Below are 27675 nucleotides of genomic sequence, written 5' to 3' on the forward strand. Positions count from 1 at the left end.
TGAGCCTTCCTTTTTTTTTTTTTTTTTTTTTTTTGGCAGTGCTGGAGATTGAACCTAAGGCTCTAAGTGTGCTGGCAAGTACTACCACTGAGCTAAATTCCCAGCCTGGAGTTTGTTTCATTTTGCTTTGTTTCTTTCCTTGGTAGTGTAGATTGAACCCAAATCAGGGCCTTTGCATTTGAGCTACATGCCAGAAACTGTTTTGTTTTTATTTTAGACAGTGTCTTACTAAGTCTCTTTAAGTTTCCCAGGCTGGGGTTGAACTTGAGATCTCCCTGCCTCATCCTCCCAAAGTGCTAGGATGATAGGAATGTGCCACCATGCCTGGCTTGGAGGTTTTTTTCAGGCACTTTGAGAGGGAGTGAGAGGGAGAGAGAAAGTGTTATGTATTCTGCATTTTTCTTCAAGTTTCAGAGATTTATTAATCTGTGTATTAAACTCCAATAAATCAACATGACTTCATGCATTTAGAGAAGGAGTATTTCCTGGTTAAGTGAAAAATTGTGCAGATGGCTTCTGAAAGACCTTCATTCTTTTTTGTTGTTTTTGTTTTGGTACCGGGGATCATACTCAGGGCCTTGAGCTTGCCAGGCAGGCGCTATGCCGCTGAGCTAAATCCCTGGGCCTGAAAGACCTTCATTCTAAGCAGCTTTCACATTTCACTTAGAAGTCTGGACCTTCTTTCTTTAGTTTGCTGTAATCCACATTCACTGAGGAGAACTTGTATTGCTCATTGGGACCCAGTTTGTTCCAGGGTTCTGGGTTATTCTTCCCATCCCAACTGACCTCTGGATTGAATACAGTGCCATTCCAGTTCCTCCTGCTCCAATAAACATGAAAAGGGGGATCGAGCTAGGATGTTTCTTGGCCTGACTGATGATCTGGTAGAGCATATTTGCCACAGAGGCCTACAGCCCAAAACATAGAAAAACAAATCTATTGGGCCAAGACTAATGTACTGTGCTTTGTATATACATGTTTGGCTCAAAAATACAGTAACTGTGGGGGTGGAGTTGTATAGTTTAGTGGTAGAGCCCTGGGTTAGTATCCCCCTGCCCTACCCCAAAAAATGTAATTAGTAACTGAATTCCAAAGAATTGGAGAAAACATTTTTAACTTTTAGTTCATAGATTTATTCATAAACTTTTAGTCTGTTTATAAATTTATTGCTGGGACTAATTTTTAAAGACTTGTTTTCACAAAAATGATTAATTATAGATAAAGCAAATATAAGCAAAAGAAAATTTGAAGTGCTTAAAGCTGGTAATCTCTGAATTAGTTAATATTCTTTTCATACCCTTTCTTATTCATCAATATATATACTCTCTTTTTCTTTTTTCTTGTGTGCTGAGGGCCAAACCTAGGCCCTTCTGCATGCTATGCAAGCACTCTACCATTGAGCTGCACTCCCAAACCCATCATTTTTTATAATTTTATAGTAATACTACATTTTTTATAACAATGAAAATTTAGGGCCAGGGATTTAGCTCAGTGGTTCCGGCGCCTGCCTCGAAAGTGCAAGGTCCAGAGTTCGATCCCCAGTACCAAAAAAAAAAAAAAAGAAAAGAAAATACACATGTTATTTTTGTGGATACACATTCTCTAGTGGTTTTTTTGGTACCGGGGATCGAACTTGGGACCTTGTGCTACGAGGCAGGTGGCCTAACCACTAACCACTGAGCTAAATCCCTGGCCCTCTAATTTCTATACTATCATTTTGAACTGCTGCTTAATATTCAGTAGTATAAAAGGGCTGGGGATTTAGCTCAGTGGCGCCGCACCTGCCTCCCAAGCACAAGGTCCAGAGTTCAATCCCCAGTACAAAAGAAAAAAAAATTCAATGGTATAGATATGTATGCCATAATTTATTTCAATTGGTTTCCTATTACTATTTTATATGTTCCTTGCTTCTTGATGTTAGGGTTAGTGCTACACAGTCTACTTAATCTATATTTCTTTTAAAAATTGTCCATACCCTTTGCCATTTTTATTTCCTGAGGTAGTTTTATATTTTATTATTATTCTATTATTCTATAACATCTTTTTTTTTGGTACCAGGGATCGAACTCAGGACCTTGCTCTTGCAAGGCAGGCGGTGGCACCACTGAGCTAAATCCCCAGCCCCCAACATCTTTTTATATATAAAGAATTTTTTTGTCTCTGGTCATAGAATACATATATTTCTAGTTTAGCTTATGACTTTATGTATTGGGCTTTTCACAGGAGTTGGCATTTTTTATATGGTCAGATCAATTGATTTCTTTTACAGTTTCTGCCCATTACGTCACATTGCTCCATCCTAGATTTATATAAATGTTAACCACTAATTTCCTGTCTTACAGTTTTGTATTTTGCATGTGAAAAAAATACTTTTGTTGTTTTGATTGCTAAAGATTATACCCAGCACCTTGAGCCACATACTCTACTGCTGAACTATACTCCCTGAATTCTTTTTCTTTTTTTTTTTTAGTACCGGGGATCAAACTCAGGACACTGTGCTTGCAGGATAAGCACGGTACCCCTGAGCTAAATCTCTGGCCTATTATTTTTCTTAATGGATAACTTCAAACATACAAATAGAGCGCTGGAGATTTAGCTCAGTGGTTCCACTGCCTGCCTCACAAGCACAAGGTTCGATCCCTGGTACCGAAAAAACAAAACAAAACAAAAAACATACAAATAGAATACCCATGTACTTATCACTGATTTTTCATCAACTAACAGCCTATTTCATCTCTGCTGCCACTCATTTCCCTCTACCCCACTCCTCTGTATTATTTTATAGCAAATTCTAGATATCATATTTCATTCATAATTTTCCCCATATATGTCTGAAGGATGAGAACCCTCCCGCTTTTAAGACATAAGGACAATACCATTATCATTCCTACACTACATTATTGTTATCAATACCATTATCATTCCTATACTACACTATTATTATCAAGTATTCAAGCAGTGCTTAAATTTCCCAGGCCATCCCATAAACATTTTTTTTAGAGTTAGTTTGTTTAAATCAGTAGACAAGGTCCATTGGATTATATGTCACTTAAATTGCTTTTAACCCGTAAGTTCTACCCTATTTTTCCTTTTTTCTTTTTTGCTGGTGGCCAACTATATATGAATGGATCAAGCAGACCTTGAAACTACTGATCAATTCTTATCACAAAGGTAGACATGTAGACATGTGCTTCCTGATGAGATGTAAAAGGAGTAAATAACACCACCTATTAAATACTCTTAGCAAAGCTACCTGTCTCATTTTGCAATATTCCAGTGTTAGATATTTTAGTAATTTTTCTTGTAGCTGGGGTGAAATACCCAACATCTCTAAGTTAAAAGAGGAAATGTTTACTTCAGCTCATAGTTTGTAGAGATTTCAGTCCATAGTCAGCTGGTCAAGGCAGGGTGGTATGGCAGAGGGACATCACAGAGCACAATCAGTCCCTGATGTGGCAGGCATAAGGCAGTGAGCAGTGAGTCTTCCTTTCCCTTTTATTCCATTCAAGCTATAAGCCTATTGGTTGGTACCACTCACACCCATGGTTGGTCTTCTGATTTAAGTAAATCCAGTTAGCCACACCCAGAACCATGCAGATCCAGTCAGTGGATTAATCCAGTCATTGTTTCCATGATCTAGTCACTCCCAAAAGCCTTGGGAACCTATGAAGATTTGGGGGACATTTTAGATATACAGTGTTACCAATTTAACATACACTCAAGTCGCGAACTTTCATAGGTATATAAGACTCACTTTGTTGGATTAAGAATGAATCTGATTTACAAATGTTCTCCTGTAACAGAACCTATTCATAACCTGTTCATAACTTACTGTAAACTATAACAGATGTAAACATAGTTTAAGTCCAGCCTGAACTACATAGTGAGACCCTGTCTCAAAAAACAAAAATAAACCAATACTCTGAGTTGGTCATGGTGGTACATGCCTGTAAGCCCAACACTCAGGAGGCTGAGGCAAAAGGATTCTGAGTTTTAGTCCAACCTGAGCTACAAATCAAGTTCCAGGCCGGCTTGGGTTACACAGAGAAATCCTTCCACAAAACGAAACTTAGAGTACTCTCATAAAGTTTCCTATTCCAGTATGCAACTTCTCATTTGGACAGCTCTAATTGATAAGAGCAAGATTTAGTGTATGGGTGGGATCCAAAACAATCCTGTAAAAAGGTAGCAAGTATCATGTAGTTAAATTATATGAGCCTATTATGAGACGAGCTAGTCACCATTCACATTCTATTTGAATTTGTATTAGGTTGGGATGCTTTAATGTGGGACTTCACTAAATAAATGAATTTTCATATACAGAATTGAAATTCATGTCCATTTGTCTTATCTCAGGAGCCAGAAAATGTTTAATTCTTCTCAATACATATTCAAGTATTCAGATATTCAAAACTATAGTATATTGTAGCTTCTTTCTAACCCTTTTAGTGGTTCTTTGTGGGCAAGTTTCCCTTCCCAGCCTTTCATGACTAACTCCTACTATTTTTAGGTGTTCTTTAACACTCCCTTTAGGTGTTATTTTCCCAAGAACACCTTCACTGGCTTCCAACAATCTAGGCTAAATTATACTCTGCTTCAAATGCCAACTGTGGAGAATTTATTAAACAGGTTGTCTCCCCCTACTGGACCACAAGGTCAAGAACAGGGACCGTGTCTTCCAATTGTATTAAGATGTTCAGTGGTATGATCTTTGGTAAGCAGTGAACCATTATTAACTGAAGTAAAATGACAATCTTGTTTTCCCTTTAAAAAAAAAAAAAAAGTCCTGTGCCAAGGATTTAGCTCAGTGGCACCGCACCTGCCTTGCAAGTGCAAGGTCCTGAGTTCAAAAATAAAATAAAATACAAATAAATGAAAAAATAGTCCTGTTTGCCAAAGACCATCTTTGAAGTGTAACTTCCAAAGTGACTGTTTTGCTAGGTGGTGTCTGCCTTACTGAGAGCATGACAGAAACCTTGCCATACTTGTTCTGGGCACAATATTCCTTTGTAAGGTTGTCTTAGCTTTTTTTTTTGGTACCGGGGCTCGAACTCAGGACCTTGAGCTTGCAAGGCAGGTGCCGGAACCACTGAGCTAAATCTCCACCCCTGTCTTAGTTTATTTAACATTTGCTAACTACTCAGAACCTTGTGCTTTCGAGGCAGGTGCAGCACCACTAAGCTAAATTCCTGTTCCCTAAATCCTTTGGTTTTTATATGAGATACTCCTAAAGCCAGGCTTCCCATATTTTGAGTTAATGCAGATGGGCTTTGATCCTTATTATACACCTATTCTTTTTTTTTTGAAACAAAACATTTATTAGTACATTTTAGATATACACAATAACATTCATCATAGGGAATTTGTACCTGTACATGATATATCTTGTTTCTTCTTTTTTTCCCATTCCTCTGCCTTTCTCCCTTCAACCCCTCTTCCCCTCCTTATTTACAAAAGCTTTGTTTCCATTTTTCCCCTTCTATTCTCTCTTTTTTGTGCCTTCTTTCCTTTCTCTCTCCCCACTTCCTTATTTCCTTTCTCATTTGAACATTTTCTTTCCATTTCCCAATATCTATCATACATTTTAGTCCTTATTTCCACTTTTAGTTTCTCACACCAGAAAAACTGTCCCAAGTTTAGCTTTCTTTATGTCTGAGAAGTACTCCATTGTATTAAAAACCCACATCTTTATCCATTCATCAGTTGATGGGCATTTGAGCTGTTTCCAATATTTAGGTATCACAAACTGTGCTGTTATAAACATGGGTGCGGATATGTCACTGTGGTATGATGGTTTTAATTCTTTCCAGAAGATACCAGGAAGGGGAATAGCTGGGTCAAATGGAACCTCTAGTTTTAGTTTTTTGAGGAATCTCCACACTGATTTCCACAGTGGTTGTACCAGTCTACACTTCCACCAACAGTGAAGAAGGGTCCCTCTTTCCCTACATCCCCACTATCATTTGTTATTGGTTGATTTCTTGATAACAGCCATTCTTTCTGAAGTGAGGTGGAATCTCAGCATTGTTTTTAATTTACATCTCTCAAATGACCAGTGATGTTGAACATTTTTTCTATATTTATTTGCCATTTCTACATCACCTGAGAAGTCTCTATTCATTTCAGATGCCCATTTTTGGATTGGGTCTTTAAATTGGGGTGGGGGGTCTGATTTTTTTTTAGTTCTTTATATATTCTAGGTATTACTCCTCTGTCTGAGGAACAGCTGGAAAATTTTATTTCCTCGCACTGTAGCTTGTCTCTTCATTCTGTTGGTGGTTTCTTTTGCTGTGCATCTTTAATAGATGAGATCCCCATTGTTGTTTCTTTGTGATATTTGCTGTGCAATTGAAGTTTTGTTGATAAAGTCTTGGCCTACACCAATGTCTTCAAGAGTTTTACCTATTCTATCTTCTAGCAGATTTAGTGTTTCTGTTTTAATATTTAGATCTTAGTTCCATTTTGGTTTTAGTTTAGTGCATTATACACCTATTCTTGTGCTAAGATAAATTTGATTTCAGTATAGGAAGGACTAGTGATCTCCTTTCAATCTTCTGTAGAAGCTAGTTATCTTAGGAATTGCCCAGCATGCTCTCTACACTTTCATCCTGTTGGCTAGGAGATACATTGAATGCACTGAAGGTCTTAGGCCCACTATAAGCATCCTTTTCAATCCTTAGAATTTGGCCACAATTGTTGAAATATTTATAAACAAACTAATTTATTCACATTCTGCTCCATTTGTCTTGTTCACAAGACCATGGTGAAAAAATATTATCATATGAAAAGTTTATCATAAACAATTCCTTGTCTTTTATGAACAATACTTCTATTTCATAGTATTATGGAAACAATCTTTCAGTAATCCATTCTAGAATCTTGTCCAAGAAGTATAAGAAATTTACCAGGTTATAGTTTATATCAAACCTTCATTTAAGCTTAAGGTATGAATGTCGTATCTGACTCAGACTATTAGTTTGAAGCAGTAGTAGTGCTCGTTTTATAGACACAAAGCCTAGGGAGACCAAAAATATAAGATGCAACTATTTGACTCTTTAATTGGTATCCTAAAGCTAGTTCCTAACAGTCATCTTAACATTGAAACAATTTTCAGCAACATTCCCCTTCATTAGAAGTGTAGAAAGAGGGCAGGAAACCCCATGAGTACGGGTGAAGTAGAATAACTGGAAGCTACCTGGCTTATCAGGTAAAAATTAATTAATTAAAATTAATGTTAAATTCCAAACTGTCATGACTGGACTTTGAGAGCCAATAGCTGACAGATTACCCCAAGTTACAGCCATCAGAAATACATTAACTCCCAGCCATGGTGGTATACACCTGTAATCCCAGCACTCAGGAAGCTAAGGCAGGATGACTGTGAGTTCAAGGGTACCCTGGGCTATTTAAGAAGTTCAAACATGTTTTTGACAAAGTTGATTTGTTTTCACACAACTTGTAGATGAGCATGTTTCTTATTGTGACAAAATTATCCCAACATGATATATTATATCATGTATGTAATTTTGCCTATTTTTCTTTCATATTAAAGCTAATATTATTATTTCCAAAAATAAAGTTCAAGGCCTCTTAGGACTCTAGAGCAAGGCACTAACTCAAACAAAACAAAACAGAAATGCATTAACTCTCAAGGTGATTTTAGTATAGGGCTATAGGCCATGGATATACCATATGAAGCTAAACTATATTAATGCTGGGCCAGGGATTTAGCTCAGTGGTGCACGCCTGCCTCCAAGTGCAAGTTCCCAAGTTCGATCCTCGGTACCAAAAAGGAAAAAAAATATATACACACACACACACACACACACACACACACACACACACACACATACTATATTAATGCTAGACCTTAAAAATAATGGCAATAGATCAAAACATAATTTTTATCCCTGTGTATACTTAAATTTAAAAAGCTTGTAGCCAGCCCTGCCCTCGGGCCGTTTAAAGGTGGCCTGGAAGGGCTGGCATGGCTCCATTAAGGAGTGTGTCAGTGATACACTAGGCCCACCCCTCCATTCAGAACAGGGATGGGGACACTGTCAGCCCAAGAGGCTGCAGGATCACCAAGGGTCCCCTTTCAGTCTTCCAAATCCTCAGTGCCTGCAGGACACTGACTTGGAGCAAGGACTCCCTAGGACTCTACCTGTTCCCCAGGTGCCTGCTCTTCCCCTCAAGTGAAGCCCAGGAGACCAGGCAGCTGTACTCCTGTCAACCAGGTTCGAAGATTTTCAATTTCCAAGCCAGATGGTTTCTCCCAGTTGAAAAAAGATCCAGGTCTTTACTTTTGCTTTTGTTTTTTGGTACTGGGGATCAAACTCGGGACCTTGTGCTTGTGAGGCAGGCACCGGAACCCCTGAGCTAAATCCCTGGCCCAGATCCAGATCTTTGATATGGAAACTAAGAATAGAGAATTCTTATGAGGTGACTGGTCAGATGGAGCAATCAGATAAGAGAACAAGCTGTTGATTCCTAAGCAGAAAATTTTGGAAGAAGTACATTCATACAAAATGAGAGTAGGAAGATTCAAACAGGATATTGTCCAAGTTCCTAAGATTAGAAAAGTGCATGAGTCTGTGGACAGATTAGAAAGGCTCCAGGAGGGCCTGGGATTTAGCTCAGTGGTGCCTCTGCCTGCCTTGAAAGAGCAGGGTCCTGAGTTCAATCCCCAGTGCCAAAAAAATAAAATAAAATAAAATAAAAATTAAAAAAGAAAGGCTTCAGGAAATCCTAAGGAAATTTCTCTTCCTGGAGAGAGTTTAGGCAAATAATGGTCAGCAAGAAAAACTTTATCTGTGAGAACAGCGAATGTAATGAATCTGAAAAAAGCTTCAGTCTGAATTCTACCCTTGATACAGAACAGAGTTGTTAGAATACAGAATATTGATGACAATAAGTAAGACATGAACTTCATCCAGAACTCAGCATCTGGTAAACGTGAACACATGAATCTACAACAGAATTTCCCGACTAATGAATACAAAGAAAGCCTAATGGATCTCTCCCACCTTAGTAAATGGGAGAGCATTTTTTCCACTAAGAAATCCTATAAATGTGACACATGAGGAAAAATCTTCTATCAGAGCTCAGCCCTTACTAGACATCAGAGAATCCATACCAGAGAGAAACCTTACAAATGTAAATATGAAAAATCTTTGGGTCAGAGATTGTCTTGGTTGACATAAAAGAATATACACTAGAGAAAAACCCTAAAATTATGAATCACGTGATAAATCCTGTGAAATGTCTAATAAATTCTGTAGTCAGTTTCAAATGAAGCTTCACACCAAAGCCATTTTATTTTTTTCAGAGAGTCTCACTGTGTAATCCAGGTTGGTCTCAAATTCCTCCTGCCTCAGCCTCTCAAGTGCTGGGATTACAAGTGTGCACCACCATGGCTGGCAAAAGTAGAACAATTTGAACAACTAAATAAAATACCTGAAGTATAAAATAAATGTCTGGAGTTCCTACTGGTAAAAATGTTTGAATAAATGGGGAAGAAGAAAAATGAGTGCAGAATTCCAAATATCTTATTTAGATTTTCTGTTCTCAAGCAGGTGGAGCATAACATTCCACTCCTTTCATGGATTCTGTGCTCATCTGGAATCTTCTCCCAAGGTTTTGTGATTTTTCTGGGAGAGCTTCCTCCTGTTCCTCCCTACAGTCATGCAATGTGGCCCCCACTCAGGCAAAACACTCAAGAGCTAAGTAGGCTGAAGCTGGAGGGTTTTCTATCACAAGACAAAAGATCTATGAATGCAGTGGTCCCTTTCAAAAATCCAGCACCCACAGTTAAGAAAGCATTTTCCTGGCCTTTCATCACCATCTCCATCCACAGCCCCAGCCACTTTTCATTTTATCTGCTTGCTCTCTCCTAGTGATTTCTTCTCTTTTCCCTATTCCTCGCACACCAAGCTTCACAGGAGCAAACCTCCCAGATCTACATATAGCAATTAATGAGCTCCTTGGATTTTCCAAGAATTTCCCCAAAGACAATGGCTTATGCAAATACTTTCCTTTAGGATTAAAGGGCACTGAGGAGCTTAAGTGAAGATATGCTGTGGGTTGGTGACAAATGACAAAACTCTGAGGGTAGTATGCTAGCTTCCACATACAAAATCATTCTGGGCAGCAGGACAAGCAGGCCTGCAAACATGGTAGATTCACATGTTTCATATAATTTTAGGGCTGAAAGGGACTCCACAGGTTAATTAGTCCTGCAGTTGAAAGTAAGACCTGGGGCTGTTTAGTGACCCGCCTCAGGTCATATCTTCTATCTCCTACAAACTCTGTACTTGCTTGTAGAAAATAGTTTTCAAGCAAATGTTCTTCAAATGTAATTTTCTTCATTTCTTTTCATGACAGGGCTTGAGCCCAGGACCTCCTTTGCTCTACCTTTGAGGTACACATCCAGTGGAAATGTAATCATTTTATCCTTGCCCTTCGATCTTTTATTACTAAAAAAAAAAAACTTCTTTAAATTTAGCTATCTGACTTTGTCCTTGAGCCTTCGACACTTTCCTGATGATTTTCTGCTCCTCAATAAGGAAAGCACATTTAGTCCTGTCAGGGACACATTTGGCACACATGAACCACCATAGGCCCTGCTGACATTAGTTCCTTTTAGACAATTTCATAAGAACTTTAGGTCTCACAGCTGGAACTTCTCAGTCTGCTACATGCAGATTTTGACACTTTCTCGATATTCTTCGTATAAAGGTAAACAATTCTATTACCAGGGCCTTGGCATAGCCTAGTTTTGTTAAGAGCTTGCATTGTAGGAAAGCCTGTGATGGTATGTCAAACTCTGGACCATTCTGAGTGCCTTTAGACAGCCCCTTGAGGGCTTGAAATGTAATCTTTTAACAAAGGTTTTCACATTTGAACTCTACTGTAGCCAGTAATTAATGTATCACCAGAAAAACTAGTCTGGGAGAGGGGTTGGATGCTGAGGCAGGAGGGGTGCAAGTTCAGGCCAGCCTGGGCAATTCAGTGAAACCCTGTCTCAAAATAAAAGGGCTGGTGGTGTAGTTTAGGGCTAGAGTGCTTGCCTACCGTGTGCAGACTATATCTTGTACCCTAAATCCTCAGTACCACCATTACACACACCAAAAAAGCAGTCATTTTTAATTTTCATAATCTCTAGTAGAAAAAAAAAATGACAAAAAGATATCTGAAAATAATGACTACATACTTTCTAGAGGCAACATTTTAAAAGGTGCTTTTATTTACAAAAGGCGGACAGCACTTTTATTTTATTTTTATTTATTTTTTGACAGAACTATTAAACATCACAATCCCAATGATACCAACCCAGACTTTGAGAAATTCAATTTAACGAGACTCGAACCGTCAACGTAATCCCAATTAAGGCAATAACGAATCCTCTACGGATTCGGCTGACAGATCTCAACTCTGCTAGTCCTGATTCAACAATGTATTATTTGGCTGATTCAGAAAATACATATTCAGTACTCTAAGCTCACAGATATACTCGGGGAAAGAGTGCTACGCAGGAATGAGATTTTAAGTAAATACGTCTTGAGCCTTGACGTCCACAGGGAGGTTTCAGAGCTAGCTCACTACACTTCTTCCTGAGACTGGACGCGTATCCGTTCTCTCCGACCAGAGAAAGCTCAATGGAAAAGAGAACGATCGCACGCGCGGAGTAGACCTGGGCGGCGGACAGCTTCTTGCCACCAACGCGAGCGAGTCATGCGGGAAGCGGCAGGTGGGAGCAACGTGGGACGACGCTTCCCCATGTTCGGAGCAGCGGGAACAGGCCTCGGCACAGAGGTCGCAGGCTGCACGGTAGCTCTCCGCGGCCTGGCAGCCAGAAGCCCCCAGTCCTCGGCCCCCGCGCAAGCGACGCCGGGAAATGCCCACATCCGGGAAACCTGCAGCGGAGTGCGGCGGCGGCGGCGACACGGAGTGGAAGGCAAAATGGCGGCGGCGGCGGTGGCCTGGTGGTAAGGGGAGAGCCAGGTCCCGGCGACCCCTGCATCGGGTCGCGCCGGCCCGCGGCAGCCCCCGGGCGTCTCCGCTCGCCCTGCTTCACCCGGGATACTTGGAGCTTCCGGGACTGGCTCTGGTCTCCAAAGCGCCGGTCCTCGGGCCCGTGGCCGCTGACCAGGAGCCCCGCTCTCCCCTGCAGGTAGGTCCGGGGTTGGCCTAGCGGGTGGGGCTCACAATGCATTCGAGCGGGAGTTGTCGGGGCGGTGGCCGCCGGTGCCCACGCCCATCCCCGCTGGCGGGGGTCCAGGGGCTGCTGCGGACTGGCGGGCTGAGACGGCCGGGTCTGGGCCTGACTTGCCTGGTTGCAGCGACCTGAGCTGAGCCCTGCCCTGGGGAAACGAGGGTTGGCCGCACCCTTGCTGCAGGAAGAGCCCCAGGCGTTTCGGCCCGGAGGTGCAGGTTAGGCTGCGGAGAGCCTGTCCTTGCTCGTGGCCTCGACACCACCGTTTACCTCGCAACCTACTCCCTACAAGTCTAAGAAGGGAGGAAAGCGAAAGGGGTTTCTGAAGGAAAGTGGCGAGCTACTTTTGGATCGCAGAGAGCTCCGATCCTGGGTATACCTTGAAGAAATCTAGGAGGCTCTTTTTCCAGTCCGCTGTAATGTTAGGTCGCTGCTCATAGGTGGAAGTGGTGAGAGAGATGGGGGTAGGTGTCTTTGTGGAATAGGAGTGAGTAAATAAACACGGAAAACGAAGAAAAGACAAAACAGCTTGTAGTGCAAAGAATGACTCTCAGGTAACTTTAACCCTACTCTGACTTCTCCAATTGAAAGTTATTTTCTAAAGGGACAAAGTTTAATGTTTGTCCGTTCATATGTAAGTATAACTTGTAAAATACATATCATCGTTTAGAAGTTATTCATCTAGTGAACAATAAATACCGTCTCTCCCACACAAAATATTTGTATCATCCCGATTCTAGAAATGGATTTGAATGCCTAGGATCATGAAGCTTCTCAGATGCTTGTAGATTTATTTATTGAAGATTAAATTTTTTTTTATCAGTTTTCCTTCGTGAGGAAGAAAAGGTAAGATACCATGGTTGGAATGAATGTTCTGTTAAGATAACCACTTACATTTGTGATTGCCTTGACTAAGGTTTTCTCTTACCTTTGGATGTGTAGACAGATAGGTAAAATGGGCTAGTTGATTCCCTAAGGCAGTGGAGGAATTTGACTGATCTTGAAGTAAAAGTAGTACCATTGTGTTCCTGTGATAGTCTGTTACTGCAAGAAATTAGATCATAGCACATGCTGGAAAAGGCACATTCTTTCTGTCTTTGATTGAAGATGCCTTACTGCTCTCAAAATAATTAACACTTCTTTTACATCTTTATTATGATACCTAGCTTTCATTCTATAGACTTTAATGTTAGTCATTATTCTATACACATATGGTCTTAAAACAGTTGTACTCTAGTAGTTTTCTGTTTATACATTATAAAATGTATTGCTGGGCATGGTGGTGCACATCTGTAATCTCAACACTCAGGAGGCTGAGACAGGATTGCCAAGAGTTCAAGGCCAGCCTAGGCTACCTAGTGAGTTCAGGGCTAGCCTGAACTACAAAGGGAGACCCTGCCTCAGAAAAAAAAAAAAAAAAAAGGGCTGGGGATTTAGCTCAGTGGTGCTGTCGCCTGCCTTGCAAGTGCAGGGTCTGAAGTTCGATCCCTGGTACCAAAAGAAAAGAAAAAGTTCACATTATAGATATACATTCATAGGTGACTTTCATGCACTACTTGAATCATTGAACATTATCAATTAGAAATAATTTTCATCAGGAAGATAAAAATGCAATGATTGTTTTCCTTTTTCTTTCCCTCTCTCCCTTCTTTCCTTCCGTGTGTGTGTGTGTGTGTGTGTGTGTGTGTGTCTGTGTGTGTGTCTGTGTGTGGTGTTGGCAATGGAACCCAGGGAACCCAGGAACTCGGCCATTTTAGGCAGGCACTCTGCCACTGAGCTACACTCCCAGCCCCTCTTTGGGTCATCATCAGGCTAAATTGCACAGGTTGACCTCCAGCTTTTGATCTTTCTGCTTCAGCCTCCTGAGTAGCTGGTAGGACTAAAGGGAGTCCATTGCTATTCCCAGCTCCGTATTTTCACTTTTGACCAGTTAATTCTTAGAAAGTGGATGAAAGAAAATGCCAGGTGCAGACATCTGTGAGTATTGCACTCTGTGAGACTATTCTACTAAAAAACAGTATAGGGCTGGGAGTACTGGCACATGTCTGTAATCCCAGCACCCAGGAGGCTGAGGCAAGAGGGTTGCTGCAAGCTTGAGGCCAGCCTGGATTACATAGGGAGACCTTGTCTCAAAACAACAACAACAAAAATGAATAAACATATATATCGTCATTAATATTCTTAACATTGATCTCTAGTCAAAGCATTGAGAAAGCCCCCCCCCCGCCCCCCATGACAAAAATCTCAGGATGGGCTTGAACATGTGATCCTCCTGCCTCAGCCTCTCATATTGCTGGATTGCCTGGTTCAGGCTATCTTTTTTATAAACTTAATTCAACCTGTTTTTTGTTTTGGTTCTTTTTGGTACCAGGGATCAAACTCAGGTCCTTACGCTTGCGAGGCAGGCGGTGGAACCACTGAGCTAAGTCCCTGGCCCTCAACCTGTTTTTTCCTTACTTGCACAAATAAACAACTTTTATTTTACTGTGCTAGGGACTAAACCAAGGGCAATTGAACCACCACAGAGCTACCTCTCCAGCCCTGGCATTTATATTTTTGAAGAGGGTCTTAAATTTCAAGAAAATTGAAGTTTGTCTATTTATTGTGAGCAGTTTGGGTGCCCCTTCAAAACATGAGTGAATCATGATCTCTGTCCTTAGGAGGTTGAAGATGTAGGTGTGATAAAAAGGGCCCTGGGCTGTGTTAGGATGTGAAGTCCATTCCTAGCATTACCACCAGCTGATTATGTGACCTTATATAGGTCATATCACTTCTCTGGATCCATTTTCTTGTTTGTTAAAAGAAAATCTACAAGACATCTTACAATCTATGGATCTGTGAACTGGTAGGAAAATATCAGATGAGAACATAAATAGGACAGAAGTGTAAGTTTTATCAGAATTGTCCAAAGTGCATGTGGTGTTAAGAAAAGGGTAACAGCTGGGAGTTCAATATCAGTTCCTGTAAGAGGAGATGTTTGAGTGAAGGTTTGATATAATTTCTTCAAGAAGAAAAATGCCAAGAGCTCTCCCAAGAAGAATAAACAGGATGAGTAAGGACATGAAAATAGAAAAGCACAAGGTATGTTAGTTGAGAGCCAGTAATTTGGTTTGGTTAGAGTATAAGGTACAATTATGGAGATAGTTGGGAAGTATGGGTCAGATAAGATAATAACTGACATATAGTGAGTCAGGTGCTTTTTCTAAACACTTGACATGATTTTTTTTTCTCTTTAATATAATTAAAAATTTTTTTTTGGTATTGGGGATTGAACTCAGGACCTTGCACTTGTGAGGCAGGCTGTGGAACCACTGAGCTAGATCCTGGGCCCAATTTTTTTTGTTTTTTGAGATAGGGTCTCACTGAGTAGTCCCAGGCTGGACTAGACCCTCCTGCCTCAGTCTCCCAGAGTGCTAGGATTACAGGTGTGCACGACCACACCCATCTCAACGTGTATTAAACCCATTTAATGCTTACAATAACCCTTTGTAAGGTAGAACCTATTTTTGCCCACATTTGAAGATTAAGAAACTGAGACACAGAAGCTAAACAGCTTGCCCAAGATCACACAGCCAGGAAGTGGTAGAGTTGGGAGTCATACCTAGGCAATGAAAGAAATATAAGTGACATGATTAGAACTATTCTTTAGGAAAACTAATCTGGCATCATTGTACCATGGGTTAAAGAGGTAAGCTTTTTTGCTTTGAAGAGTTCTTTTATTCCTTTATTTTTGAGATAGGAATCTCACTTTGTTACCCAGGCTGGCCTTCAATTTGAGATTTTTTTCCAGAGCCTCCCCAGTAGCTGGAATTGTAGGTGTGGCCTACTGCTCTTGACCTCTTTGAAGAATTATTTTTAAAAATTCTCTTTGCCTGTTATTAATGTGAATTTTCAACAGTAATCGTAATAAAGATTACTAAGATTTGATAATACCATTGTTGACCGTACTTTGTTGAAAGGATTGTAAATTAGTACACCTTTGTGGAAGACAATCTGAAAATAAATACCACAATTTTAATATTCATTCTCATATTTATGTATATTTTTATTTTATTTGTTTTGCAGTGCTGGGGATTAAATTGAGGGCCTTCAGCAGGCTAAGCAAGAATTGCAGTTGAGCTAGATCCCTTGCCTTGTGGATTCTCTTGATCAACTAATTTTGATATGTGCCAGAGACCCCTGTAGTAAGTTCCAGTCCCTACCTCCCCAGTGTGCAACGCAGGCCTGAGAAAAAGAATACACTAGGAGACAACTAAGAGAGAGAAAGTGGGGTGCCAGGACAACCAGTGCCAGTGCAACTGACAAAGGCGCTGGTTAGTCCCAGGCACTGACTTTTATTGGCAATCACCTGGGGTAAAGGTGACATGTGGTTTCTATGGAAATTAATGTAAACAAGGCTCATAAAGTACAAGACAAAGCATTCTCGAATTAGGTACAGAATAGACAAAATATATGATTGTAACTAGAACATTAAAATTAATGTAAACAAGGCTCAAAGTACAAGACAAAGCATTCTTGAATTAGGAACAGAATAGACAAAATATATGATTGTAATTAGAACATTGTCCTTCTAGTCAGAAGGTTTTAGTTGTGGGAATGGAATTTGGGTGCAGGTTACTCTGACCTTGGCTCGTAGGCTTCAGCCAGACTCACTTCTATAAACAAGCCAATTATGGGGTTAAGTCCTTACAGACTGCTTTGGGCATAATCAATATCACAATCCTCTGCAGATATGGCTAAGGAAACATGTAAGCTATAAGGCATAGGAAAATGAATATGAAATCTGAAATCTGTACCCATCCTCAGAACTAGAATAGTACCAATATAATTGAAGTTACCAGTGTTTGCAACATATTTCTGTAATAGCAAAAAAATAAATTACCATCAGTAGGGGACAAATAAATAATAGAACATCTACAAGATGAAATTCAGTATACAGTTACTTAAAGGGACATGGTTGAACTGTCATTTTCTGTTCTTAAACATTATTAAATATAAGACAAACCATCTAGTAACAATTGTTTTTAATTTTTATTTTTATTAGTGTATGTTTGTGATACATAATGATTACATTCATCATGGGAAATTGGTACATGTATAGAACACATCTTCTTTTTACTTCCCCTTTCTCCCCCTCCATTCTTGGTCTCCTTCCCATTTGAAAAAGAGCTACCTCCCTGTTTCCTATTATATATCTCTTATTTTGCTTTTTTTTTTTTATACTTTGGGTTTCTCATATAAGGGAAATGCAATATTTAAGTTTGTGTGTCTGATTCATTTCACATAATAGTATGGCACATCCATTTTCCAACAAATGACTCAAACTTATCCTTCTTTATACAGAGTAGTACTTGATTGTGTATAAACACTATACTATGTTTTCTTTAATCATCTGTTGATGGACATTTAAGCTACTTCAAAGATTCAGCTATTGTGAATTGTTCTGCTATAAATATGGGTATGCATGTATCACTATAATATGATGTCTTTAACTCTTTGGGGAAGATACTTAGGACAGGAATAGTGGGTCAAATAGAATTTGTATTTTTAATGTTTTTAGGTTCTCCATACTGATTTCCATAGTGATTATAATAGTTTACATTTCCACAAACAATGTAGAAGGGTTCCTTTTCCCCCCCACAGCCTCACTGGCACTTGTTATTACTAGATTTCTTCATAATATCCTTTAATTTTGGAGTAAGATAGAATCTCAGTGCTGTTTTAATTTGCATTTCTCTAATAGCCAGAGGTCTTGAACATTTTTTCATGTGTTTATTTGCCATCTGTCTTCTTCTGAGATGTATCTATTCATTTCAGTTGCCCATTTTTTGATTGGATCTCTTATTTTGGGGGAGTCTAATATTTTGAGTTCTTTACATATTCTAGATATTAGTCCTCTGTCTGAGGAATAGGCAAAATTTTTTCCCACTCTATAGATTGTTGTTTATTGGTTGTTTCCTTTGCTGTGCAGAAGATTTTTAATTTTAATTTGTTGATTCTTGATGTTATTTCTTGTGCAAGTGGGCTTCTGTTCAGAAAACCCTTGCCTGTGTCTTCAAGAGTTTTGCTTATTTTATTCCAACAAGTTAAGTATTTCTGTTTTAATATTTAGATCTTTGATGCATTTTGATTTTAGTTTAGTACATGGTGAGAGGGTCTAGATTCACCCCCCCCCCTTTTTTTTTTGGTGCCAGGGATCAAACTCCGGACCTTGCGCTTGCGAGGCAGGTGGCGGAAGCACTGAGTTAAATCCCCAGCCCTTAGATTGAGCCTTCTTCATGTGTATAGCTAGTTTTCCCAACACTATTTACTAGAGTCTGTCTTTCCTCAGCATATGTTTTTGGCCCCTTTTTCAAAGATCAGATGGCTCAGTGTGGTGGAGTTGTTTCTGTATCCTCTTATTCTATTCCATTGATCCACACATCTATATTTGTGACAGTGCCATGCAGTTTTTATCACTGCAGCTTTGTAATGTAACTTGAAGTGCAAGATTGTGATGCCTCTGCTTTGTTCTTGTTGCCCAGGACTGCTTTTGCTGTCCTGCGTATCTTCTGGTGCCAAATTCATTTTAGGATTGTTTTCTCTAGTTCTGTGATGAGTGCTTTTAGTATTTTGATTGGAATTGCATTAAATCTATATATCAGTTTTGGAAGTATGGTCATTTTGACAATATTGGTTCTTCCTATCCAGGAAAAGAAAATCTTTCCATTTTCTGATGTCCTCTGTGATCTCCTTTTTCAGACTACTAAAGCTTTCATTAGAGGTCTTTCACTTCTTTTGTTGTATTAACTCCTAAGTATGTAATTTTCTTGAAGATATTGTGGATGGTATTGTTTTCCTAATTTCTTTCTTGGTGGGATTACAATTGGTGTATAAGAATGCTACTGATTTTTGTGTGTTGATTTTTGTATCCTGTTGCATGGCTAAATTTATTAGTACTAGAAGTCTTTCGGTTTAATTTTGGGGTCTTCTATTTAATGGATCATATTGTCTGTGAATAGGGATAGTTTAACTTCTTCCTTTTTTATACATATCCCTTTTATTTCTTTCTTTTGCCTGATTACTCTGCCTAATATTTTGATTGCATATTGAGCAAGAGTGGTAGTAGTGAACATCCTTGTCTTGTTCCTGATTTTAGAGGGAAAGCTTTCAGTTTTCTCTCATTTAATATGTTGGCAGTAGGTTGGTCATAAATGGCTTTTATTAGATTGAGGTAAAGCCCTTCTATAACTGCCTTCTTCAGGGTTTTTATCATGAATGAATGTTGGATTTTATCAAAAATGTCTTCTGCATCTATTGAGATGATCCTGTGATTTTTGTACTCATTTCTATTTATGTGATATATTACATTTATTGATTATTGTATGTTGAATCATCCTTGCATCCTTGGGATAAAGCCTACTTAATTATGGTATATGATCTTTTTAATGATTTGTTACATTCTGTTGCCAGTATCTTGTTGAGGATCTTTGCATCGATATTCATTAAAGAGATTTACTTGTAGTTTTCTTTTTTAGCTCAGTTGACTGGTTTTGTTCATTTATTTATTTATTTTTGGTACTGGGGATCAAACTCAGGTCCTTGCGGTTGCACAGCAGGCATCGAAACCTCTGAGCTAAATCTCCGGCCCAATATAGTCTCTCTTTTTTTTGGTACAGGGGATTGAACTCGGGAGCATGTGCTTGCAAGGCAGGCGGTAGAACCACTGAGCTAAATCCCCGGCCCTTAGTTGTCTGGTTTTGAAATGAAGGTAATGCTAGCTTCCAGGAATGAATTTGGCAGAATTCATTACCTTTCAATTTCATTAAAGAGTTTGAGGATTATGTGTGTTAGATCTTCCCTGAAATTCTTATACAATTCAGTGGTGAATCCATTGGGTCCTATGCTTTCTTTGTTGGTAGGGTTTTTTTTTTTATTACTGTCTTAATTCCACTGGTGGTATTGGATTATTCAAGGTAATTTTTATATCTTCTTGGTTTAGTTTTGGTAGTTCATATGTATCTCACAGTCTATCCATTTTTTCTGGATTCTTTAATTTATTAGAGTATAGGTTTTCAAAGTAGTTAATAATCTTCTGGATTTCAGGGATGTTCATTTTGATTTTGCCATTTTCATTTCTAATTGCATTGATATGATTTTCCTTTTTTGGTAAGATTGGCTAAGAGTTTGTCTATCTCATTTATTCTTTTGAAGAACCAGCTCTTTCATCAATTCTTTGTTTTTTACTCACAATTTCATTAATTTCTGTTATTTATAATTTCCCTCCTTTTACTGGCTCCCCCCCCCCCCCATTTTACTGGCTTTAATGTGGATTGTTTTTGTTTTTCTAGGACCTTCAGTTGCTTCATTGGGTTATTTGGGCTTGTGTTTTTCTGAAGAAGGCATTCACAGCTATAAACTTCTCTCTTAGGACTGCTTTCATCATACCCCATAGATTCTGGTATGTTGTACTGGCATCATTATTTTGCTTTGGTTTTTTTTTTTGGTACTGGGGATCAAGCTCAGGTCCTTGTGACATCATTTTTTTTTTTTTTATTGTAGGAACTAATTACTTCTTTGATGTCTTCTGTGACCTGTTGATTATTCAAGAATGTGTTGTTAAATCACCATGTGTTTGCATAACTTCTGTGGTTTCTTTTATCATCAATTTCTAGTATAATCTGATAATATGTGTGGAATAATATCAATTTTTATTTAAGCATGCTTTATGGGCTAATATGTGCTCTATTTTGGAGAAAGTTCCATGTGCTGCTGAGAAGAATATGTATTCTGTTGTCATTGGGGAATATACTGTAGATTTCTATTAATTCCATTTGTCCAAAAGTCTGTTTCACCTTTGATGTGTAGTTGATATATTTGGGAAATTGGAGTATTGAGGTCCCTATTGATGTTTATTGGATCTATTTTTTTGGTACTGGGGATCAAACTCAGGACCTTGTGCTTGCAAGGCAGGTGCAGTGCCACTGAGCTAAATCCCGGCCCTATCGGATCTTTAATGTCCAGTAGTGTTTGTTTTATGAAGTTGGCTGCAGTAGTGTTCAAATATATAAATTATATATTTATAGTTATTATCTCTTCTTGTTGAATTGTTCCCTTAACCAATACATCATGACCTTCTTTGCCTCTTCTGATCACTTTTGGCTTGAAGTCCACTTTGCCCAAAAATAGGATAACTATTCCGGCTTGTTTTGGGGGTTGCATCGGATGGAATATTGTTTTTCATCCTTTGATTTTTAGTCTATGAATTTTTTTGTTTAAATGTTTTTATACACAGCATTCATTGGGTTTTTAAAAATCTAATCTACCAATCTTTGTCTTTTGATTGGGGAGTTGCAACTTCACATTAGGAGTATTACTGAAGACTTATTACTGACTTATTCCTGTCGCTGTTATCATTTTCCTGTTGTTGATTTCCTTTTTTTCTTCTTGCTGCTTAATTTTTTTTTTTTTTTTTTTTTTTGGTCCTGGGAATCAAACTCAGGGCCTTGCACTTGCTAGGCAGGCACTGTACCACTGAGCTAATCCCTGGCCCAGCGGCTTCTTAACTTCTTGCCCTACCTGATGTATTCATTCTTGAGTTTTTGGCATCACTGGCTTCATTGTGTCTTTCTAGGTAGATATCCTTGAGAATTTTTCAGAGTGCTGGTTTGGTAGTCATGCATTTCTTAAGGTGCTCTTTGGAAAGGCTTTATTTCTCCATCAATTTTGAAAGATAGTTTTGCAACATGTATTAGTCTGGATTAGAAGTTGTTTTCTTTAGGGCTTGAAATACTTCACTCCAAACTCTCCTGGCCTTTAAGGTTTGTGTTAAGATGTATGCTATAATTCTAATGGGTTTACCTTTATAAGTGATTTATTGCTTTTCTCTAACTGCTTTTAAGATCCTGTTCTTGTGTTGGACTTCTAAGATTTTGACTATGATGTGTCATGGAGAAATTCTTTTCTGATCATGGCTATTTGGGGTTCTGTATACCTCACTTATCTATGTTAAATTCTTACCCCATACTTGGAAAGTTTTTTGCTATTATTTCTATGAAGATTTTTTTAATGTCTTCTGATTTTTCAATAATTCTAGTTATTCTTAGATTAGTCTTTTTTGTGTTATCTAACAGCTGTTGGATCCATTTTTCATGATCTCTTGTTATTTTCAAGGTATCTCTGAGTATATGTTCACCAAATTCTAGCCTATCTTTCAGTTTTGACACTGTCCTCACATTGGTCACTTCTGTAGCTCATACTTTCAATAGAATTTTTAATCTCCTGGATTTCTGTTTTGAATCTTTTCATAGATTCCAATTCTTTGTTAAACTGCTCACTCATGTTTTGTATCATTTTGTTTAGCTCAGCTAGCTTTCTGATAATGTTTCCTGTAAGCTCATTGATCATATTATTAAGCCCATTATCTCTTTAGGTATATCATCTTTGAGCTTGTTGAGCACCTTATCAATCTCTTTTGGGGGGGGAGGTCCTCTTCTTTCATCACTTCATATAATTCAGCTATTTGGTTTTTGATTTCCTCCTAATCAGTGCCCCATGGGGGAGTTGGGAATTTGTTGCCTTGTTTTCTCATGTTTATTCTTTGTGTGCTGAGATTGAAAGTCTATTATAGTGGAAAGACTTTGGTGGTAATATTACTTAGTGTCTGCTTTCCAGTGTTGCACTCTGGGCATGATGAACTGTAGCCTTTTGCCTCTGTCTCATGGTCCAACCACCTGTGTTAATTTAGGAAGGGGAGGGTGCGGTGTAATTGGCCTAGTTCCCAGTTCTCTGGAAATGTACCATGGTGTTGATGATGACACAGACACCAACCAGGTACTGTATTGGTATAAAGTAAAAAATTAATTAATAACAACAATTTTGCCACCCTGGCAGCAGCAATAAAATCAGTAATACTAGAGTCAAAGACAAACTGGATATTGATATACCTTATGAATCAATAAAAGCTACCACTGTACCACCCTTAACAATAGAAGAGATCTGCAATATAATATAGACAGAAAAACAAACCAAATATTGACATACAGTAAGTATTTACTAGGGCCGGGGATTTAGCTCAGTGGTGCTGCCGCCTGCCTAGCAAGTGCAAGGTCCCAAGTTGGATCCCCAGTATCAAAAAAATAAATAAGTAAGTAAATATTTACTAGATGAATCAACTATATAACCATTGACAAGAGAAAATAATTCAACAGTGATAGCATAGAATTAACTGCATATCTACAAATTAATCTTAGTAGTAATACTGCTAAAGATAGAAGAGTTGGGGAATGGAAAAATAAAGTAAAATTTGAAAAATAAAGAAATATTAGAAGTAGGAGAGAAAAGTGAGAGGATCTTAGTTGTTTTGTTTTTGTTTTTTGAGACATGGTCTTGCTATGTAGTTCAGGCTAGCCTTGAACTGTGTAGCCCAGGCTGACCTTAAATTCAAAACATCCTCCTGCCTCAGCCTCTACGAGTGCTGGGATTACAGGCATGCACCACCATAACCATCTAGGAACCCTATTAAGGACTAAAAGAAAATTAATAGAATTCCCTGGTACCAGAAAAAAGGGATCATTGGGCTGGGGATTTAGCTCAGTGACACCGTGCCTGCCTTGCAAGCAGAAGGTCCTGAGTTCAATCCCTGGTACCAAAAAAAAAAAGAAAAGAAAAAAAAAGAAAAAAAATCCTTAAAGCAGGGTTATCAAGTGACCAAGGAAAGGTTCTGTGAAGAAGTAACATAGGGTAAAAAGCTAAATAATAGGAATATCTACATATCTAATTATAGACATCTTTATGTAACATGAATGTTAATTATTTAATGAGTCTAGAAATAGGCTCTCAGTAGATAATTGTTTCAAATCTCAGCAATATCACTTAACATACTCTTAACATACTCTCTAAACTTTAATTTTTTCATTTACAAGGTAGAAATAGCCAGCCTACCTCATAGAGTTATTAGGATAGTTAGATAAGAAGATAGGCAAAATTGTTTAGCAGTGACAAGTAACAGGCTGTCAGTAGGCACTGGGTGAAATTTTATGTTGCTTCACATGAAGAAAATACTTTTATTATTACAGGTCACAAATGAAATAGGTTTTTTTTTTGGTACCAGGGATCAAACTCAGGAACTTGTGCTTGCGAGGCAGGTGCAGTGCCACTGAGCTAAATCCCCAGTCTGAAATGGCTTTTTTGGGTTAGTAATTTTCCCTATCAATGAGGACAGTTAAGTAGACCTTAGGTGACCATTCTTCCAGTGTGTTGTAGAAGATATTTGTATAAGTGAGGAATGAGACAAGTTGACCTCAGAGATCCTTTCCTTATCCCATTGTTGATAAGCTTATGGTCTGTATAGTTCCATTCTAGTTTAGGGAATAAACCCAAGCACCTCTTTTTGAACCATAAGAGCTAGACTAGGGGTTTAAAAACTTTCTTAAAGCAGCAGTATCTTTTCTTCTAAAGAAATCCCGTACTGAAGTCTTAATTTGTAAAATTTAAAATTGGAGCATTTAGGGTGAAGTTGATAATGACAGGTTGTCTATTGCTTTATTTACATGGTAATCATCTGCATTTTAATATGCTTTGTATACTTATGTACATTTTGTTTTGTTTTGCTTTGTTTTGTTTTACAGTACTGGAGATTGAACCTAGTGCCTTTGCCCTGAGCTACATCCCCTTTTTTATTTTTTTGAGACAGGGTTTCACAAATTTACCAAGTTGCCCAGGCTGAGATGGAATTTGTGATCCTCCTGCCTCAGCCTCCCAGCCTCCCAGAGTGCTTGAATTGATTACAGGTGTGTACCACCACACCCAGCACTAAAGCACTCTTAAAATTATTATTTTTATCAAAGCTACAGAATTCCTCGTTTAACGATCTACCTGTTTAACAACTGTTCAGGCTTAGTACTGAGGCACACTGTTCAGATTTATGGCCAGCTGCTCAGACTTATGACATATCTTTTTTTGGTACAGTTCTGTACATCTTGTTTATAGAGCCTCAATGTCTTTTTTTGGGGGGGGGGTCCAGTACAGTATACTTTGTTTATACAGTACTGTAATTTTTGTTGATTGTACTCTACAGTACAGTACTATAATTTTGTTCTGTTACACATTATAGTACTGCATGTGTTAAATAAATGCAAAGTCATCAGGTTGGAGTTTCCTTTGACCATTTCTTTGTTCTAAATGTTGTAATGTACATACTACATACAATTCTTCATTTAGTGACCAATTCATTTAACAACCTAGTCACAGAAACTGGACTCAGTTATTAAACAAAGAATGTCTGTACTGCTTGAGGCAAATAAGGTACATCTATTTTACAGACTAGGAAATATGCACAGAGAGGACAAGTATCTTGTTCTGGTCCTATAGTAAATCCTTAATGGAACCAGAAATATAAGCTGGATATCTTCACTCCTGTATCAGTGAGGTCCGTTATACTGCTTTATCAATTATAGCTGTTACTTATTTTTTCTTTCACAGGGTTATTTAGATTATTAGGGATTTTAACGTTCCTGAAGACTTCATCAAAGAATTATTTTCACTTTTGTTCAAGAGAAAGCTCTGAATCTATCAACTAGCTCATAAAGAAGTCATTTGTGTGGGTTACATATATAGATGTTTTCATGAAGAGGAGTGAAAAGCCAGAAGGATATAGACAAATGAGGCCTAAGACCTTTCCTGCCAGTAACTACACTGGCAGCAGCCGGCAAATGTTGCAAGAAATTCGAGAATCCCTTAGGAATTTATCCAAACCATCTGATGCTGCTAAGGCTGAGTATAACATGACCAAAATGTCAACTGAAGATGCTCGACAAGTGAGAAATCCACCCAAATTTGGGACATATCATAAAGCCTTGCAAGAAATTCGAAACTCTTTACTACCATTTGCAAATGAAACAAGTTCTTCCTGCAGGAGTACTTCAGAAGTTAATCCACAAATGTTTCAAGATTTGCAGGCTGCTGGATTTGATGAGGTAAGAACTTTTGTTCTTACTTTGTACTGTGTAATAGCACTTTTTTTTTTGGTACCAGGAGTCAAACTCGGGATCTTGAGCTTGCAAGGCAGGCGCCAGAACCACTGAGCTAAATCCCTGGTGTAATAGCACTTGTTTTAGTGAGCTCGTGCTCTAAGAATTTGACTGTGTATACAAATTTGTATATTCCATCGACAATGTTTACAGCTCAATTAATTATTATAACAAAATAATTGTATTTCTTTAGTTTCTTCTTTGCTATCTGTAACAAAATTTGGAGTTTCTAGAATTTTAAAAGATCAGTTCATGAAGTCAGTGGAAGTGCAGTTGAAGAAAGCCACAGGTGGGCCCGGGATTTAGCTCAGTGGTTCTGCTGCCTGCCGCCTGCTTCACAACCGCAAGGACCCGAGTTTGATCCCCAGTACCAAAAAAAAAAAAAAAAGAAAAGAAAAGAAAGCCACAGGTGAGGGTAGGGGGAGGACATCTGTGTGAAATATGAGCTCGCCAAGCTCAGTGGCTGCTGGAGAAATGATAGCTCCAAGGATATGAAGTTTAAATTTTTAGACTTTTCATAGCACATTTATTTAATCATATTTTGTTTAGGTTAATAATCAGATTTACTTACTATATCTTGTGAGTGAATATTTTAGATGGCAGAAATCATTTTAGATAAAAATCACTTATGGAAAATGAAAAAATTAAAATTTTATTTTTATTAGTGTAAGTTTTCAGCACATAATGATTACATTCATCATGGAGAGTTAGTTCATGTACTTAACACATCTTTTTACTTCCCTTTCTTCTCTCTTCATCTTTTGGTTCTCTTCCCATTTGTAAAAGATTATCTCTGTTTCCTATTATCTGTCTTTGATTTTGCTCTTTAATTTACTTACACTTTGAGTAAAAAATTTGAAAATAAAGGCATAGTGGCGCCTGCCTATAATCCCAGCACTCAGGAAGCTGAGGCAGGAGGATAGTCACGGGTCTGAGGCCAGCCTGGGCCACACAGTGAGTTTAAGCCAGCTTGCACTACAGAGTGAAATCTGTCTCCAAAAACAAAAACAAAAACAAATTAAAAAATAGGAAATGTAAAATTACCTTTAGTTCTATTATACAAAGACAGCTACTCTTAAAATTCTTTCACTATTAAAATTTTGGTGACCACATTTCTAGACATCACTCTACAGTCATTCATTAATCAATGAAGAAAGAACTATCAGGCAATTTCCTCATTGTGTGACTATCCTATAGTACACTCAGAATCCTAGTTGGTATAGCCTACTGCATGCACATCTAGGCTATATGGAACCACTGTTTTGTTGTATTTATGGTCTTATTAATGGAAACATTATTATCTGGTGTCTTTTTAATTTTAAAAATGAGAACCGGGCTGGGGATTTAGCTCAGTGGTTTCGCCGCCTGCTGCACAAGCGCAAGGACCCGAACTCGATCCCCGGTACCAAAAAAAAAAAAAAAGAAGAGAACCTAAGTCTGAATTACAACATT

The 27675-nt window shown here is 38.4% G+C and overlaps 1 protein-coding gene and 3 pseudogenes across 6 annotated transcripts in view; 2 read left to right on the forward strand and 2 right to left on the reverse strand.

The window, feature by feature from the left end:
• Positions 1–624: 624 nt before the first annotated feature.
• LOC101724830 (cytochrome c oxidase subunit FA4 pseudogene) lies at positions 625–945 on the reverse strand (annotated as a pseudogene).
• A 6429-nt stretch (positions 946–7374) lies between these two features.
• LOC106010413 (zinc finger protein 655 pseudogene) lies at positions 7375–9482 on the forward strand (annotated as a pseudogene).
• A 993-nt stretch (positions 9483–10475) lies between these two features.
• LOC101719876 (large ribosomal subunit protein eL34 pseudogene) lies at positions 10476–10834 on the reverse strand (annotated as a pseudogene).
• Positions 10835–11984: 1150 nt separating this feature from the next.
• The window catches only part of Lats1 (large tumor suppressor kinase 1), a 52518-nt gene continuing 36827 nt past the window's right edge, over positions 11985–27675 (forward strand). For 4 of the 6 annotated variants that reach the window (XM_021237955.2, XM_004856894.3, XM_087193574.1 and 1 more), the window contains exons 1-2: positions 11985–12172; positions 25676–26169. In XM_021237955.2, the coding sequence (XP_021093614.1) occupies positions 25819–26169 (351 nt within the window). In that variant the 5' untranslated portion in view covers positions 11985–12172; positions 25676–25818. Of the gene's footprint in view, positions 12173–20544; positions 20655–20720; positions 24985–25675; positions 26170–27675 lie in introns of those variants that run through there. The other 2 variants (XM_087193572.1, XM_087193573.1) reach the window with 2 other exon arrangements.

The sequence above is a fragment of the Heterocephalus glaber genome, unplaced genomic scaffold (assembly GCF_053883595.1).
Source record: "Heterocephalus glaber isolate CG9 unplaced genomic scaffold, H.glaber_assembly_v1.0 deba00001593, whole genome shotgun sequence".
NCBI classification, from domain to species: domain Eukaryota; kingdom Metazoa; phylum Chordata; class Mammalia; order Rodentia; family Bathyergidae; genus Heterocephalus; species Heterocephalus glaber.